The sequence below is a fragment of the Prunus mume genome, linkage group LG1, assembly GCF_029339155.1.
Source record: "Prunus mume cultivar Tortuosa linkage group LG1, ASM2933915v1, whole genome shotgun sequence".
Classification (NCBI taxonomy): Eukaryota; Viridiplantae; Streptophyta; class Magnoliopsida; order Rosales; family Rosaceae; genus Prunus; species Prunus mume.
In genome coordinates, this window is record NC_142698.1 from 31789041 (window position 1) to 31805907 (window position 16867).

At 36.4% G+C, this 16867-nt stretch overlaps 2 protein-coding genes and 1 pseudogene across 5 annotated transcripts; 2 read left to right on the forward strand and 1 right to left on the reverse strand.

The window, feature by feature from the left end:
* Window positions 1-1109: 1109 nt before the first annotated feature.
* Window positions 1110-4766, reverse strand: LOC148921618 (uncharacterized). 3 transcript variants are annotated; one of them, XM_089050380.1, is made up of 5 exons: window positions 4283-4766; window positions 3850-3950; window positions 3698-3757; window positions 3354-3442; window positions 1110-2284 (listed from the first exon to the last, which is right to left on the reverse strand). In XM_089050380.1, exons 1-3 carry the CDS (start codon window positions 4548-4550, stop codon window positions 3698-3700), a joined length of 429 nt encoding a protein of 142 aa, XP_088906506.1. In that variant the 5' UTR covers window positions 4551-4766; the 3' UTR covers window positions 1110-2284; window positions 3354-3442. The 3 variants fall into 3 exon arrangements, with proteins under 3 accessions (XP_088906506.1, XP_088906502.1, XP_088906501.1); XM_089050376.1 differs by lacking the exon at window positions 1110-2284 and adding an exon at window positions 3059-3235; XM_089050375.1 differs by lacking the exon at window positions 1110-2284 and adding an exon at window positions 3059-3235 and having other exon boundaries at window positions 3354-3562.
* Window positions 4767-5918: 1152 nt separating this feature from the next.
* LOC103328960 (putative CCR4-associated factor 1 homolog 11) lies at window positions 5919-7018 on the forward strand. The gene has a single exon (XM_008231389.3). It carries the CDS (start codon window positions 6055-6057, stop codon window positions 6904-6906), a length of 852 nt encoding a protein of 283 aa, XP_008229611.3. The 5' UTR covers window positions 5919-6054; the 3' UTR covers window positions 6907-7018.
* A 4634-nt stretch (window positions 7019-11652) lies between these two features.
* On the forward strand, window positions 11653-12825 carry LOC103343659 (putative CCR4-associated factor 1 homolog 11 pseudogene; annotated as a pseudogene). The gene has a single exon (XR_016123322.1). The product of XR_016123322.1 is annotated as a putative CCR4-associated factor 1 homolog 11 pseudogene (transcript).
* The last annotated feature ends 4042 nt before the right edge of the window (window positions 12826-16867 follow it).

Consider the following 16867-nt stretch of genomic DNA (forward strand, 5'->3'; position numbering starts at 1 on the left):
ATCACTGAACATGCACCTCATTTGCTTGAGAATCCTTGAGCTTTTCTTAAGTCTTCTAGTAATGTGTTCATGTAACATCATACTCACTAGAAATTAAGTTTATGCATATATTCTTCTTAAGTATAAAAGCTTATTTTATTTTTCTTCTGTACCAAGCATAATGACTTTATGTTGAGTTCTAGTATGAACACGTTATGTGACATTAATGATCTTGGGAAGTCTTAGATAGGATCTGCAATAGCAACAAAGTATCTCCAATAATATTGCGTACCATTTCAAAGGAAAGACTCAAATATAATATTTACACATCCAGTAATTAACAAATATTTCATTGTCTACCATGAAGAAAGGACTACCTAGCAAACAACTAGCATAGGCATTCTTTTTTTTGTTCTTCTTTTTCTTTATAACCGAAACAAGCTTTCTAATCAGCCCATGTAATGAGCTTTAGGTCAATGACTCCCAAATCATATGACTTTAGGGCACTAAATGTGAAGACATTCAGAAGGACTTACTCACTCGAGTTGAAAAGGCTTGTATGTAATTTCCGACCTTTAGCTTTTAGCTCACTTTAATTTCCACTCTAGCTTGTTGAATTGTACTTTGATTTTGCATAGGGCTGTGACTTCTTTGGTCACTTTCAATATGATATACCTTTTTCAAACTTTTTAGTTAAATGCTAACTAATCCTATATTTTATAAAACAAAAGGATGAGGCTGGTGTGCATGTGAAAGTCTCAAGGTGAAGCATATGACTAATCCACTCATCCAAAGTAAATAACTATGATTGCAAATTTCACCCTAGATTTCATAATGGAAGCATGTTCAAACCTTTAAACTCACCTATGAATATCAAATTCAAAATTTAAATTTCACTAGACTGAATTGTTCACAATTAACAAGAAGAACAAACAACTAAGATTAACAAACAAAAAATTTGGAATTTGTCAAAAAAAAAAATCTTAACCTTGAAATTTTATTTTATTTTTTACAAAAACTAAAAGAAAACAACCTAAACAAAGTTTCCCACCCCCAAACTAGAACTAAACATTGTCCTCAATGTTAAGAAAAGAAAACATGCCATGCACAGTTAAGGAAGGAATCATATAGAAAAGAAAAAAAAGGATAAAATAAATAAATAAAAGAAACAAAGAAAAGAAGAGGACTTCCCAGGTCTATTTGCACTAGCTTCATGAGAGAAAATTGGTGAGGCATGATGCTCTAGTGTGTTAGGCAAACCACACCAAACTAGGTGTGAAGCAGCAACATGTGAGGACAGCAACAGCAAGCAAAATCTTAAAAAATGACCTTTAACAACGGTTTTTCTGCAGAAAACCGTCACTAAAGAGTGCCAGGAACCTTTTCTCAAAAAATATGACGAACAACCCCGCAAAAGGGTTTTAGAGATGAAAAATCTGATGAACAGCCAGAAAATGCAACAATAGCAATTTTGGTATTTTGGCTCATTTTTGAACTTCCAATCCACCTAAAACACAATGCAGGCCATATGGGACCCCCAAACTTGGTCCAAATCATCACCATAACTATTTGCAACATGTTTGAAACCTTGAATTCACGTGAAACACTCCATAGTGAAAATTATGAGGCGAAGCCAAAAATTACCATAATTGTGCCAAAAGGGAAATTTTCACAATGATATTCTCCAAGACAAACCAGCACCCAGAACATCTTCATGAGACCATATGTCACTTACGGGGCCACTTCTTGGCGTGAAAGAACTAAGAAAATGATATTGTGCATAGGAAAACTTCACAACTTCTCCAACAAAAACATGCATGAACCAAAATAACCTTTCCTCTTGCATTATTTCAACTTTTGGCCATTGCAAACCCAACAAAAAGGCATACATGAGCTGTTTGGTATCCTTGTGCACAAAAGCCTTTTGGCTTGGCTCTCAAGCCTTAAAATCTACTCCCTAAAAGTAAGCCCTTGATGTCTTCTTCAGTGACAAAAAGCCATCCACCAAAGTAAAAAGGAAAACTGAGATAAGTGTTTGCATAAATTACAACAGGGTAAGCTAAAAATAGAATGTTCAAAACTAGCCAGTGATGACCTTCCATGGAATGTAATTGATACTGAACATTGAAGGATAAAACTTTACTTCTTATTGCTTTCATCTTCGCTCAGGTCCCTCAACCTTTCCTGCATTTCTCTGGAAACAAATAACAATAGCAAAGAACGAAAAAGCAGCATCAGCCAAGGATTAACCTTATTTGCTGATCCAATCTGCGCTCCTCATCAGATATAGGTTTTCAACTTGTGCCTGGGATAAAAAGGAAATTGTGAATGAGGTCATATCTGTACTTCAGAATTGGCAAACATTATTTTTGCTATGGCGTGCAATGAATAGTTGACAGATTTTATGTATGATCCATTGTCTCTAGTCTTAATCAACAATGACACTAATCTTGGGAAGCTCAACCAAACAAAGGCCTTGGAAACTCTTTCCAGCCAAGAACACAAATCCTGCTTTTTTCATGACAATCATTGAAATTCAAATGCATCACACAAACTTGGAACCGGACAAATGTGGACTGAAATCTAGCACGATCAACCAAAAACAAGTCTTGTCAAAGTAATCTAATCAAGAACAACAAATCCTGCTTTGTCATGCCAATCATTCATATCTTGAATGCATTACGCTGAAAAATGGTACTGGACAAAACATGCGGACTGAAATCTAGCAAGCTCAACTATTCGAGTCAAGAACATAAAATCCCCGCTTTGTCATGCCAGCTATTCATATTTGAATGCATTGGAATTGGACAAAACATGTAGACTTAGGTAACATGATCGGTAACGAAATCATGCTGAAGTTCAAATATGGAAAGCAATTTGCACAGAAAACCCAACCAGTCAGTAAAAGGGATGTTGACTTTAGATTTATATGGTTATTTACTTCCTTGTGAGTAAATGCAGCCTTTTTAATCAGCTAACACTTTCAGTCTAGTTTTGGAATCAACAATGATAGCGAGGTTGGGGATTGGCACGTCCAAAAAGAAGAGAGAACAGATAAACAACAAATAACAGGACACAATAGCACAAACACGAACAGCATTGGTACTTTTAAGCAAACAAACATACAGTCTCAAACACTGAGCCAAGACTAAGCTATCCAAGCATGAGCATGCCAAGCAACAAGTTCACTTTTTTCCGTACATGTAAACTAGGATAATTTTCGTCCACGTCTCCTGTCCTCGAGACATCAAGTCCCCTAATCAACCAATCACTCAATTTTGAGTAACTTCTAATGTACAGTGGATAATTGAATATTTACAACTTAATAAAGTGGAAAAATATATTTCATGAAACAAATACAACTAATCCCTTACTTCCACTGAATTCTATTTTTGAGCTTCTTTTCTATGAGACCAATTCCTTCAAGAACATTTGTTATATCATATATCCGCCTCTTTTACACCTGCATAAAAAAGAACAGATAGGAAAGTAGTCACCTCTAAAGTATCAGCAGCATTATTGAGAACCAGAATACCATCTTCCGCATGTTTGATCAGATTGTTAAACTTTTTTGTTAACAGACCTGAATGGCAATAATAGAACATTGCCGAAATAAATGCACAACAAATGAAAAAATTAACTTGCTTTTCTCGTGAAGAACCTAAATTACTAAATGATAAAATCAGTTAACAAAAAACATAGGAAATCGTTCTGTTACCTAGGGAGCTGTCAAAACGACAAGGTCCAGCCGGAGTAAGGTTAGCCCCAGAAGGAGAACCTGTCAATTATCCATATTTAGATGGGAGTAATCACATCCCATAAATTCTCATAGCACTTTGTCAGCCTTGATGTTTTGTTTGCCTTTCCCACCTTGCTTGACACAGGATTCTGGAGGGGGCTGGTAACTACTTCATGATCAGTATATCCAGGACCAGGAGCAGCTGACCGATCACTAGACTCAGCTTCGTAATCTGCAGCATCACTCTTCCCTTTTAGCTGCTAATCCACGATTCAGTTTATTCAAAAAATTAGCATCAAATGAGCAAACCATATCATATAAATAATTATGAAATGAAAATAATTGACCAATTGAAAATACATAATGACTATGAAGAGAATGATTATTATAATTAAGCATACAGGTACATTAGCTGGAAAGATGTTAGCACATCATACAAACCAATCCACGTTTCAAGCGGACTATGCTCTACAAAGAAAACTGGAAGCTTCCCAACTTATAAATGGAACGATGATTCTAACATCTGCAAAGCCACATCAGAGAAATAAACATCATTGCTATTACCTTTCTTATTTCCTAACCACCTTTCGCTTCTTCCACATGTAGGCAGCTTCCAATATCTTGAGGTTTTGGGTATGTGCTTCTTCTCCTGATCCTGGTCTTCTGAACACATTGCTTCCACTATAGCAGATGCCTCAAATTTCGCATAACTGATCCACACCTTTAGGTGTTTTGTTCGGTCTAGGAGTCTCTCGTAAAGTTCTCTAGCTCTCTCAAATTCACCCTCTGATAGTTCAAAGTCAATGTATGCCTTCCACAACAATTCAGGCATGTCAAGACTGTTATCTCACATAGGAAGTAGAAACATTGCGTTAATAGTTTACATAATTTTGGACCTTTTTATCGATTATCAATTGATTTTGAGTTGGATACTGAAATTCTAAAAATAGTCAAAGCGAAAGAGAGTTGAATGTGTTACTGTTCAGAGTAAGGAAGCGAGGCTGGGCATGTTGATTCAAGCCCACGTTTCTTTTTTCTTTTTTGTCTTTTTGGGTAAAACTCATGTTTCTTTGATTGGCGAAGCAAGAAGCCGACTGGAAGTTGATATAGAGATTCCAAAGTCTTTCCTTGACATGTTTTTAAACGTGCTTTTATTCCCATAGGATAGGGCTTGCCGTCGACCTCTAATTACATAATTTAAATACTAAATCCAACCAACTATTTTTAATACATTTCTGTGTGTGGGTGTTCCATTACACTAAAATAATGCACTATTTCCATGTGTGGTATTGGTCAACGTATAGTTGACCACTATTCCAAAATCAAATAACAAAGAGAAATTGTTAGCCTTGAAAGCAATCTTTTCAAGTTGGTTGATATTGTTGACCAAGAAGAAAGAGTTAGTTGGCCCCTTTTTATTTCATGCATTTATTTATTTTTTTTATTTATCTTTTTTCTGCCTACTGTAGACAGTCTTGTTGGAAACACACAAAGAATTTACCAGATGAATGCGAGTTTTATCTGTAAGACTCGTAAGTCTATTTGGTCAAACAAAGAAGTTTTCAAACGGAAGAAACCAGTCTTTTTCAGTCTTCCTTTTTTGTATCAATAAAATTTGATCATGATATACCATCTCCCAAATTTGATCATGAATTTCTCTTCTTGATACATAAAGTTTTGGATTTTCTCTTTGAGATGTAATGAGATTATGCTAGTGAAAAAGCTAATCACGCACGTTTCTCACTTAAATTTTAAATTTTAACTCTCAAATTTACCTATACACATTTTATTCCCCGCTCTTTCAATATCGCCCGATATAATATGTATACAAATAAATACCAATTATTTTTTCAATTAGTAGAAACACACAAAAAGAGAAATTCAGGGTTTTAAGCAGAGCAGGACAATTGATTGAAAATAGTACCAAGAAAAAGAATAGTTCATCCAATCGAATGATTCATTGAATTGGGAAGGAAGGAAAGGGACAGAATGATAGAGAAGAAGAAGAAGAAGCCAACCTGGACCAATTCTCATCCATCATTATTATTTATTATTATACATTACTGTTACTTACAAATAAGTCCACGGTCAACAGAGACAACAAAACGCATCCAACACACTTGACCTCATACACGCACTCTCTCCCTCTCTCTCTCTTCTCATCCAATTTCCCAGCACCATCCCTCCCTCCTCTCACTCCTCTGTCTCTCCATGTATATATAAACCCCAAAAAACACACAAATACTCACAACTTCTCTTCAGCTCAGAAGCAAAAACATAAATAATAAATAATAATAAAATATTTCTCTTCAATTATTTTCTTCCGGGATCCAGACATGTACGGCGGCGGCGAAGATCCGAATCCGAAACAAAAACCCATCGTGATCCGGGAAGTGTGGGCCCACAATCTCGAATCCGAATTCGAGCTGATCCAGAGCGTCATCGACGCCTACCCTTTCATCTCCATGGACACCGAGTTCCCGGGCCTCATCTTCCGCCCGACCGTGGACCCCACGAGGCCATACAGCAGCCAACTCCAGCCGTCTGATCACTACAGGGTCCTGAAATCAAACGTCGACGCCCTCAGCCTCATCCAGGTGGGCCTCACCCTCTCCGACTGCCGCGGCAATCTCCCTGACCTCGGCGGCTCCCCCACGCGCTTCATCTGGGAGTTCAACTTCAGCGACTTCGACGTTGCGCGTGACCCCCACGCTCCCGACTCCATCGCCCTCCTCCGCCGCCAGGGCATCGACTTCGACCGCAACCGGTCCGAAGGGGTCGACTCTGCCCGGTTCGCCGCGCTGATGATGTCATCGGGGCTCGTCTGCAACGACTCGGTGAGTTGGGTCACGTTCCACAGCGCGTACGACTTCGGCTACCTGGTCAAAATTCTCACGCGCCGGAACTTGCCCAGTGGCTTGGACGAGTTTTTGAGGATTTTGAGGGTCTTTTTCGGAAACAGAGTTTATGACGTGAAGCACATGATGCGCTTCTGTAAGAGCTTGTACGGTGGGTTGGACCGGGTTGCTAGAACCTTAAAGGTGGACCGGGCGGTCGGAAAGTGCCACCAGGCCGGTTCGGATAGCTTGCTGACATGGCATGCGTTTCAGAAGATGAGGGATGTGTATTTTGTGCATGGCGGGCCTGAGCGACACGCTGGAGTGTTGTATGGATTGGAAGTGTTTTGATTATTTAAAGATGCAAAAAATTTATGAATTAATTTGTATATTAAATTTAATTGCTTTCTTAATTGGGGCAATTTAATTAATAAGATAAAAAAATTCTTTTTTGGTATAACAATTTATGATGCGAATTTGATAATTTAGGACTACTCCTATAGAAAGTCCTGAAACTATAAGGATCCTGAGCCTCTGCATTTAGAGAATACGTATTTATACGCATTTTTATAAAATCTCAATCATTCAAATCATCTAACGACTTAAAGCAAGCCACATCAACTAGAGTATAGATTTGTAACTTTCTTTAAAAATTGACGGTAACAGTCCCTCCGTCTCTCAACCCCAATATCCATAATCCTCATCATGACTATAACTCCATTAAGGACTAAGCATTCATCTTCCAACACTTGCCAGATTTCCTCCTTTTGAGCCATCTAATTTGTATTCCTGTTCATCCTCCTCATGACTGCTTGTCATCAACTTCCATGACAACCGCCTAATATTTCCATCCTCCTCCATATCCCCAATTTTATTTCATTATAAGAATGAATTTATTTATTTATTTTTAATTTCACTCATATCTTATTTTTTTGGTATGATGGTAGATCCCCTCACCCTATCCCATAACAAATCTTCCAATTTGAGATAAGGAGGATATTATAAAATTGGCATTATGGAAGTGGCCTTCTGTTTGTGTAAATTACAGAGTCGGTTGAGAAGCAGGCTTAGTAATTTGAAATGGGTTGGTGTTTCTTAGGATCGGGTTAGGAATTTTTTATTATTCATCAGAAAAAGAAAGGGAAAAGATGGAGAGTGAAGATGAAGTTGGTTCTAAGGAGAAAACAATGAGTAACGAATGCCGTTATCGTTAATAAAGGCAAAAACATATTTAATTGATTTGGCTTGATTTAAGTTGTTAGATGATTTGAATATTTGAGATTTTATGAAATACAGGTAAATGCGTACTCTTTAAGTGCAGAGACTCGGGATCCCAAAATATTTCAATTCTCTCAAAGATCACAAGGCACAATTTGAATAGGTATACTTTCAATTATATTGCTGAATATATATTCATTTTGATAATATGTATTTTTAGGTTGCATTTAATAAGTATTTATTTTTTGGTATGATTAAATTATTATTTTTTTTCTAGAACAACTGTAAAAACTAGAAATTGTATGTTCATTTTTTGGTATGATTAAATTATTTGGTTCCGCTCTTGCCTTAACCGTCCCACCTTACCCCATCTTTAGACCAATTGAAAAATTAGAACTTTTTCAGACCCAAAAAAAAAAAATTAGAACTTTATTGTAACCGAAAAAATAATCAGAACTTGATGTCAAAACCCTTTACTTGAGGCTCTAGTAGGAGAACCCGTTTCTTCCAAGCATGCTCAAGATAGCCCAAATCATGTTGTCCAAAATTGGGTACAGTTTCAGTTGGATTTGGAATTTTTTATTTATTTAATTGGGTAGAAAAAGGAGAATAATAAACGCGTATGCCAATCATCAAAGTCTTTCTATTGGTCGAAATCGAAAGGCCAATAATCGAAGTATGAGTTTCCTTGTTCTTTCTCGTTTCACTATTGACATGATTTTAAGCGTGCATAATGTAACAGCCGAATGATTCACTATCACTACTTCTTTCTTTATGTATAAATAGGGATCATTAAAATATGCATTAATGTTGGCATGTTTTTTATATCGAGGGAGTCACTATTGTGTCTAATATAAGATCCTAAATTATTTATAAATAAGAAAAATTTATATGAAATGGACTTTAAAAACACACCAAAGTCTCATTTACAACATAACAAAGAGGCTTCGAAGTTCCTATAAATTACAAAATTGCCATCGATTTCTTAAAACAAGCACAACCACAAAACCTCCTTAAAAAAATCTCAAAACACTGAACAAGGCATCAAAGTAATTTAGTCATATACTCATTCTTAGCACGAATGATATCGATAAACCCTACACCATTTAATTTATATAGACAAACCCAAAAAAAAATTCCAAAAAATGACAGCTAGCTCTATTGAATTTAATTTTGATTACTCTGATGCCCTATTGAATGTTTTGGGTTTTTTTAATGAGGTTTTGGAGTTGAGTTTATTTTAAGAAATTGATGACAATTTTGTAATTTATAAGAAGTTGTAAATAGACTTTGGATGTGTTTTTAAAGTCTATTTTAGGGGTGGGCATCTTAAAGCGAAATACCGAAACCGTACCCTAACCGCACCATACCGATTTCATACCGTTTTATTTGGTATGAGGAGATATTCGTACCGTACCGTACCAATAGAATATGGTATGGTAGAGGTATCAAGATTTTGGTACCGGTCAATACCGTACCGTACCGAATAGTATAACTTTATATTTTTGTCATTTATGTTTGGATTGTGTTTGTATTTTTGTAAGTCATAAGGCATAATTTTAACTATTTTGGTTTGTAAGTCATAAGGCATGAGTTTTAACCATTTGGATTTGATGAATCTATTGATGGATAAATATTGATTTGGATATTGAATATGTTGATGGATATTGAATATGTTGATTAAGATTTGGATATTGAATATGTTGATGGATATTGAATATATTGATTAGGATTTGGATATTGAATATGTTGAATCTTTGAATTTGTAATTAAGGCATCACTTATTTTGGTGTTGAATATTGAATTGATTCATTTTTTAGTTGTATAATTTTGATACCGAAATGGTACCGATATCGTACCGATACCGATTTGGCAAGGTACGGTATGGTACGAATTTTGACAAACCATAATCCCATACCGTACTATACCGATTTAAATTTCCAAGATCGGTGGCAGTGCTCAATACCATACCGCATCGCGTGCCCACCCCTAGTCTATTTTATATAAGGGGTTTTTTATATTAAAAAAAAAAATTGGGCCCCTATATTGAGTACAATAGTGAATCTCCTAATTAAATTCAACAAGACCAGCTATCGTCGTTTTTGGGTTTATTTATAGAAATTAAATGGTGTATGATTTATCTATATCACTAGTGCTAAGAATGAGTATATAATTAAATATCTATTTCATATTCAGTATAAAACGCTAACATTTCATATCAAGTTAATTCATTAAAAACACTCCATAATGAAAATTAAAAAAATTCATTAAGCAGACTAATTCTTGATTCACCTTATAATACATAAACAAATTATTATGCGATAGTGTGGGCGGTCATACATGAGTGTAGAGTAACAGATGAAAATAGCTTATGTTTAGGAATTGTTATGCATCCAAATTTGAAACTTGCCCAAATTGGGATCCTCTATTGAATTGTGGCAGAAAAAAAGATGAAGAGTAGGCGTAGCTGATTTGATGTTCTCGAACACAAGCCTATATCTGATGCATTTCTTCCTGGATTAAGTTTCAGAGAAAGAAAATCTATACTATTTGCAACGAAGACTTTAAACTTGAAATTGAAGATGAAAAAGTATTGCCACTTTTTTGGTGCAACCCATCTTGACTTTGACCACATTCACATATTGAGTGTATTAATAAGGACAAAATATTAAATCCAAGTCTCACGGTAAAATAAATAAATAAATAAAAGGAGATCGACGTGGTGGGCAGTATTTTTTCTTTGCTCCCACCGAACGCCAACATCACCTAACCAATAATTACTCCTATCTATGAGAGAAATTTTCATGCAAGAGGATAGTACTTTTTATTATTCTTAGCAAATAATATAATAACACGTAGTATAATTTTTTGATACGTCATTATATTATTGATCACGAATAGTAAAATAATACTATCCCAATACAAGTAAGTTTTTTTCCTATCCATACACTTAATATAATTCCTAGGGGTGGGCACGGTACGGTATTGAGCGTATCGCTACCGATACCGGAAATTTGAATCGGTATGATGCGGTATTATGGTTTGCCAAAATTGGTACCTGCACCGTCAAATCGGTATCGGTATCGGTACCATTTCGGTACCAAAATAATACAACTAAAAAATGAACTAATTCAATATTCAACACCAAAATAAGTGATGCCTAAGTTACAAATTCAAAGATTCAACATATTCAATATCCATCAACATTTTCAATATTAAATATCCATTAACATATTCAATATCCAAATCCTAATCAACATATTCAATATCCAAATAAACCAAATCAATATTTATCCATCAACATATTCATCAAATCCAAATGATTAAAACTCATGCACTATGGCTTACAAACCAAAAGAGTTAAACTTATGCCTTATGGCTTACAAAAATACAAACACAATCCAAATATAAATGACAAAAGCGTTTGAGAAACTGAAAGGTAAGCGAGATACAGAGAGCGAGAGAATGAAAAAAATTATATTTCAATAGAGTACTATTCGATGCGATGCGGTATTGACCAGATCAAAATCTTGATACGCTACCATACCGTGATTCGAGAGATGCAGTGCATCAGAATATCTATCGATCAAATGAAACGATATGAAATCCAGTGACGGTGCGGTTATGGTACGGTTTCGGTATTTCGGTTTAAGATGCCCACTCCTAATAATTCCAATCCAATCAGCATCCCAGTTGGCCCCACCTGTTTAGAACTTATAACCCACTTTCAATAAACAAACCAAACCAGGAAAGAAATATAAGAATTGGAAATTGGAAAGAAAGCGACAGAGAGAGAGAGAGAGTGAGAGAGAGAGAAAAAAGAAACAAAAAAGAAATAAATAAAAAGGGAAAGCCAACAGCCAATATGAGCAATTCTCTCTCTTCTCCTACCCGCAGAAGTAATTTGACTTCCCTCTTTTTCCAGGCAACATCCCTTTTCACCCCCCTCCTATCTCCATATATAAACCACACACCCCCACGCCACTCTTCACTCATTCAATACCCGTAAAGCTTTTCTCCATCAATTCAGACTCAGTCTTCGTTTGTAATTCGAGTGATTACGAGAGTTGAGTTTCATCTTTAGTATTTGGTGAAGACATAATTAATTTCTCACTAAAACATGTGCGTCAACGAGGATCAAAGTTCGAGCTCATGTCCGAAGCCCATCAAGATCCGGCAGGTGTGGGCCCATAATTTAGAATCCGAATTCAAATTCATACGCTCCGTGATCGACAAGTACACTTACATCTCCATGGACACGGAGTTTCCGGGCCAGATATTCCGGCAGCCGTACAGACACGATTTACAGCCTTCCGATCACTACAAGACTCTCAAATCCAACGTCGACGCCCTCAACCTCATCCAGGTTGGCCTCACCTTGTCCGACGCCCACGGCAACCTCCCCGACCTCGACGACTCCTCCACGAGCTTCATCTGGGAGTTCAACTTCAGCGACTTCGACGTCACGCGTGACCCCCACGCTCCCGACTCCATCGCCCTCCTCCGCAGCCAGGGCATCGACTTCGACCGCAACCGGTCCGAGGGGATCGATTCGGCCAAGTTCGCTGAGCTGCTGATGTCATCGGGTCTCGTCCTGAACGAGTCTGTGAGCTGGGTCACGTTCCATAGTGCGTACGACTTCGGGTACCTGGTCAAGATTTTGACCGGCCAGCAATTGCCAAGTGGCTCGAAAGACTTGGAGGAGTTTTTGAAAATTGTGCGGGTCTTTTTCGGAAATAGAATTTACGACGTGAAACACATGATCCGCTTCTGTGATGGCTTGTACGGAGGGTTAGAGCAAGTTGCGAAACGTTTGGAGGTGAACCGGGCTGTCGGGAAGTGCCACCAGGCCGGTTCAGATAGCTTGCTGACGTTGCATACGTTTCAGCAGATTACGAAAAAGTGTTTCGCTAATTATAACGAGGTGGAGAAGCACGCGGGAAAGTTGTTTGGACTGGCAGTGGTTTGATTTTTCATATTTAGGGTGTAGATAATTTATTTTTTCATATTAGGCAATTTGGTAAATAATATTACAATTCTTTTCTAATGCAAGCCATGCCTTAGGTTGATCATTATGGTACGCGCTTATTTTTAAATATGGAATGCGGATTGGAACTTAGACTCTCCTTCCAATATTAACAAGAAAATTATCACTAAAATAAGCACTTGTCAGTTTCGCACCGTTATTTTACTCAAACAAAACAATAACTTTCTTTTTTTTTGAGAAATTCTAGAATTGCATTCATAAGTCACCTAAAAAATCCACAAGCCATAAAGAGAAATTACAATAACGGAGCGATCTAATATCAAGATTAAGATATCGAATAAATTCTGGCATAAACATCCCAACTAAGAGTGCAAACTCAGAATAACCAAAAATAGATAAAGCTTGAAAAAACCAAGCCATAACAATACAAATAAAACTCTAAAAAAGGAGATATGGAAAGCTCTCACAAAAGATGGGTTCAAAACTCTCACAAAAGGAAAGGTAAAAACTAGAAAACTCAAAAAGTCTATATGATCTTATTCCAAATATAAAGAAACTGCAAAAATAATAGTGGTAGAGATTCGACATTAAGACGCATGTGAAGATCCAATATCGAAATGCATCCGACTATGATAAGACAAAGGGGCCATTGCCCGCAACCCTGCCTTTACCCTCTCAATCTCTCACTTTCTCTTATGGTTGTGATATCTCAACCCTAAATTTGTATTTATAATTTGTTATTAGAGAACTTATAGGTTTTTCGGAGTAGTTTGGCCTCGAAGACTATATGTTTTACCAATTAGGGTTAGGCTTAACTTTCTTTGCTCGGGGAAAATAGTTAGTTTTTTGGGTTTGATATTGAGCTAACTAGATAGATCTTAAGGCCACACACACACTCATTTAATTTTTATTTTTGCAGATCCATAGAAGGTTTCCTTGAGATTGGACGGTTTGGGTTGTGTGCTTGGGAAGTAGAATTCTTGTAACGTATAGTTGATTTGGTATATTTGGTCCACTAGTTTGCATGTGAACTAGCTAGTTTTTATTGTAATTTATGTTTCTGCTGCTTTTTTATTTTATATGATTGTGTTTACTAGCGGGATTCCATGTTGAGTTCATTTGTGAAATATCAATAATTTCGACGAGGCATTCAAGATCTGGGCGTAACAAAAATGTTAAACTACAGTCTACATGGAAAACTTTGATCAGGGGATTCCATCTGAAATTTCGTGAACCAGAACCGTTTAAAAATAACTAGGAAAAACATGTCAAAATATAATAAGTCACATCATAGCAAATTGATAACAAAGAAAAAAGGTACGTAAATTATCCCTCGATTGGTTGAATCAAAGGTTTGAAACCTTCAAGCAGCCAATAAATATTTATGTAAACTTCTTTCTCACAATCACTTATATTAAATAATAATAAAAAATCAAATATGATTTACAAAATTCCCAACTAATTGAATTTGATTTAAACAAAATATTAGACTAGTCAATTACTTAAAATCATTAAATGAGTGAAAATTAGGGTACATTGAGGATGGTTACGGCATGCTTTCATCTGCGTTCCTAGTTTATGCATGGATCTTTGATATACAGTTGTTAGTTGGGTGGATCAAGAGTTGACATTACCCTTTGTTTGATGGCTTGACAATGATGACATATGTGCTTCAACCCCTCCCTCACTGCTCTGGTCAAGTGGCCTAACCAATATATGTGATATAGGGTTAGGGTTTGATTATAGTGTTTCTGTGATATGGTTTTCGTGAAAATTTTGGGGCGGGAGGGTGGGTGAGGATTAACCCTAAACACACAAAAACTAAATGACGAAGACAGTACGAGTTCTAAAAACTCTTAACAAATCATCATCAAAGGTAGCCTCAACCCAGCTTGTAATGATTATAGTGTTTATGTAATCTGGATTTTTTTTGTTATATGTATTTCTAGGTATGAGTATTTAATTTGAATTGGGCTTTTTATTTTGTATTTGGTTGAGTGTTTTTGTAGGCTGATTTTTTGTATTTGGGCTACCATGATGTATGGTTATTTCCTCTAGTAGGCCTGGTTGTGAAAGTTCATTTTCTCTAACAATTAGGGTTTTAGTCCCTTCCTTAAGTTGCCATCTAAATACAATCTCTAATTCAATGAAGGGACTTTTTTCTTGCCAAAGTAACCATCAAGAGATTCAAAGACTCAACGACCTTCATCAAGCTTGTGAAAAAATTTCGAGTCTCATTTTCTATCAAGTACAAACTGGGGGCCCTTTTGAAGTTTAACCCTTGCCATGTCAGCACCGAAGCCGACATATTATCATTTGAGTTGCCACATCACCACTCAAGCAGCCACGTGCATCACAAGCTAGGTTCAAAATAGTGAAATAAAATTAAACTAAGTTGTCACTAAGGAGATTGTACCGCACTCATATACATGGATAATTGGATTCATTAACAATTAACCACAAATACCCCGTGGCTTATGGGTTTGTTAATTGTCACATACATATAGTAACCATGGCCACTAGACCACTAATGTTAAGGTTCTTCATCGGACCGGGCTTTATCAGGCTTTTTCTTTTTTTGGGCCAGGGCGAAGTTTGAAAGGGATTGGCCCGAGTCGAGCCGGACCTAAGTGGGCTTTACGGGCCGCCTATTGCCTTTTTTTTTTTTTTTGGCCTTATATTGCCTTGCCTTATTTTCATCCCAACCATTTAAGTAAATGTCTTGTCTTTTTACTTTATTTATTATATTATTCAATTTACTAAAGTTTACAATGTAAATAAGAAAGTACCCCCTATTCGGAATGGAAATAAGGCAATATAAGGCAAAAGCAAAGCAAAACAATGGGTGGGCCAACTTGGGTCGGGCCAAAGGTTTAAAATCCTAAGCCCAAGTCCTACTCAACCTTAAAACGGACCGGGTAGAGCGATCCTATTCCTAACCATCGGGCAGGGCCAAGCTTTAGCCCATCGAACCTCGGGCTTCCCACTTCGGCCTGCGGGCCAAATGATACTCCCTATAGGTGAACCGTGGGTTTTGCCCCATTTGCTAGTAGTATGATAAATTTATAAGGTATTTAGTTTATATACCCATTCTTAGCACTAGTGATATAGATAAACTCAACACAATTTGATTTTTATAAACAAACCATTTAATTTCTATAAATAAACCCAAAAAAGGACAGCTGACCCTATTGAATTTAATTTGATTATTAAATTACTTTGATGCCATGTTGAGTGTTTTGGATTTTTCTTTTAATGTGGTTTTGGGGTTGGGCTTGTTTAAAAAATTGATGGTAGTTTTGTAATTTATGGGAAGTTCGAAGCCTCTTTGTTATGTTGTAGATAGACTTTAGGTGTGTTTTTAAAGTCCATTTCATGTATATAAAAAAATAATAACTTGAGCCCATATATTGGGCATAATATACTGAAACTCCCTAAATTTATTTTGTTGGATTGTTTTTTTGTTTGATCAAACTCAAGAAAATTTCCGCACATAGTTAGGAAGCCCCAGTTTAGACAACCGACAAAGAAATAGTGGCTGCATAATGGCCTTTGACAATAGGCACCAAAATCAGTGTCCTTTACTCCCAAACGCCACCATTAAAAATTGTGTGTGTTGATCAGTTTTTTTACTAGTGGCTTAACAGGTCATATACTTTATTCTTGATATGCAATTGATGTCCCACATTTCAAACCATGCTATGTTTGGCTCAAACCTAAGTTTTAAGGTCTCCTAAGGGGACACTTATTGGATATGGGTTACCAATTTCTCCAAAACTGCCGTTTCTGAAAGAAGAAAAAAGGATTGAAATTGCAAGAGTTAGATGGTGTGAATAGGTGTTATCTCATTTGTGGACATTGAATATGTCATTACTAATTAATTTTAGAAAAACCAATAAATAAGGCATGTTAAGTTTGATAGAATCGTCAACAAGTCTAGTCAGGTCAAAAAGTGCCTTGATTCTTGGTGACTAGTGATCTCAAGTTCGAATTTCATGACACAAATGTTTATATGAGAAATCCCCATCATATTCTAGTTTAGACTATCACTTGTATTCAAAAAGAAAAAAAAAGTTCGATGAGAAACCATCTTTATTCTATGGTAAG

Bases quoted from the DNA above. Each gene is read 5' to 3' on its own strand.
- LOC103328960 (XM_008231389.3), top strand. From the start codon at position 6,055: ATGTACGGCGGCGGCGAAGATCCGAATCCGAAACAAAAACCCATCGTG.
- LOC148921618 (XM_089050380.1), bottom strand. From the start codon at position 4,550: ATGCCTGAATTGTTGTGGAAGGCATACATTGACTTTGAACTATCAGAG. The intron at 3,951-4,282 runs GTAATAGCAATG...GTGATGCTGCAG, and splicing joins GTGGTTAGGAAATAAGAAAG to ATTACGAAGCTGAGTCTAGT. The intron at 3,758-3,849 runs GTGGGAAAGGCA...GATAATTGACAG, and splicing joins AGAATCCTGTGTCAAGCAAG to GTTCTCCTTCTGGGGCTAAC.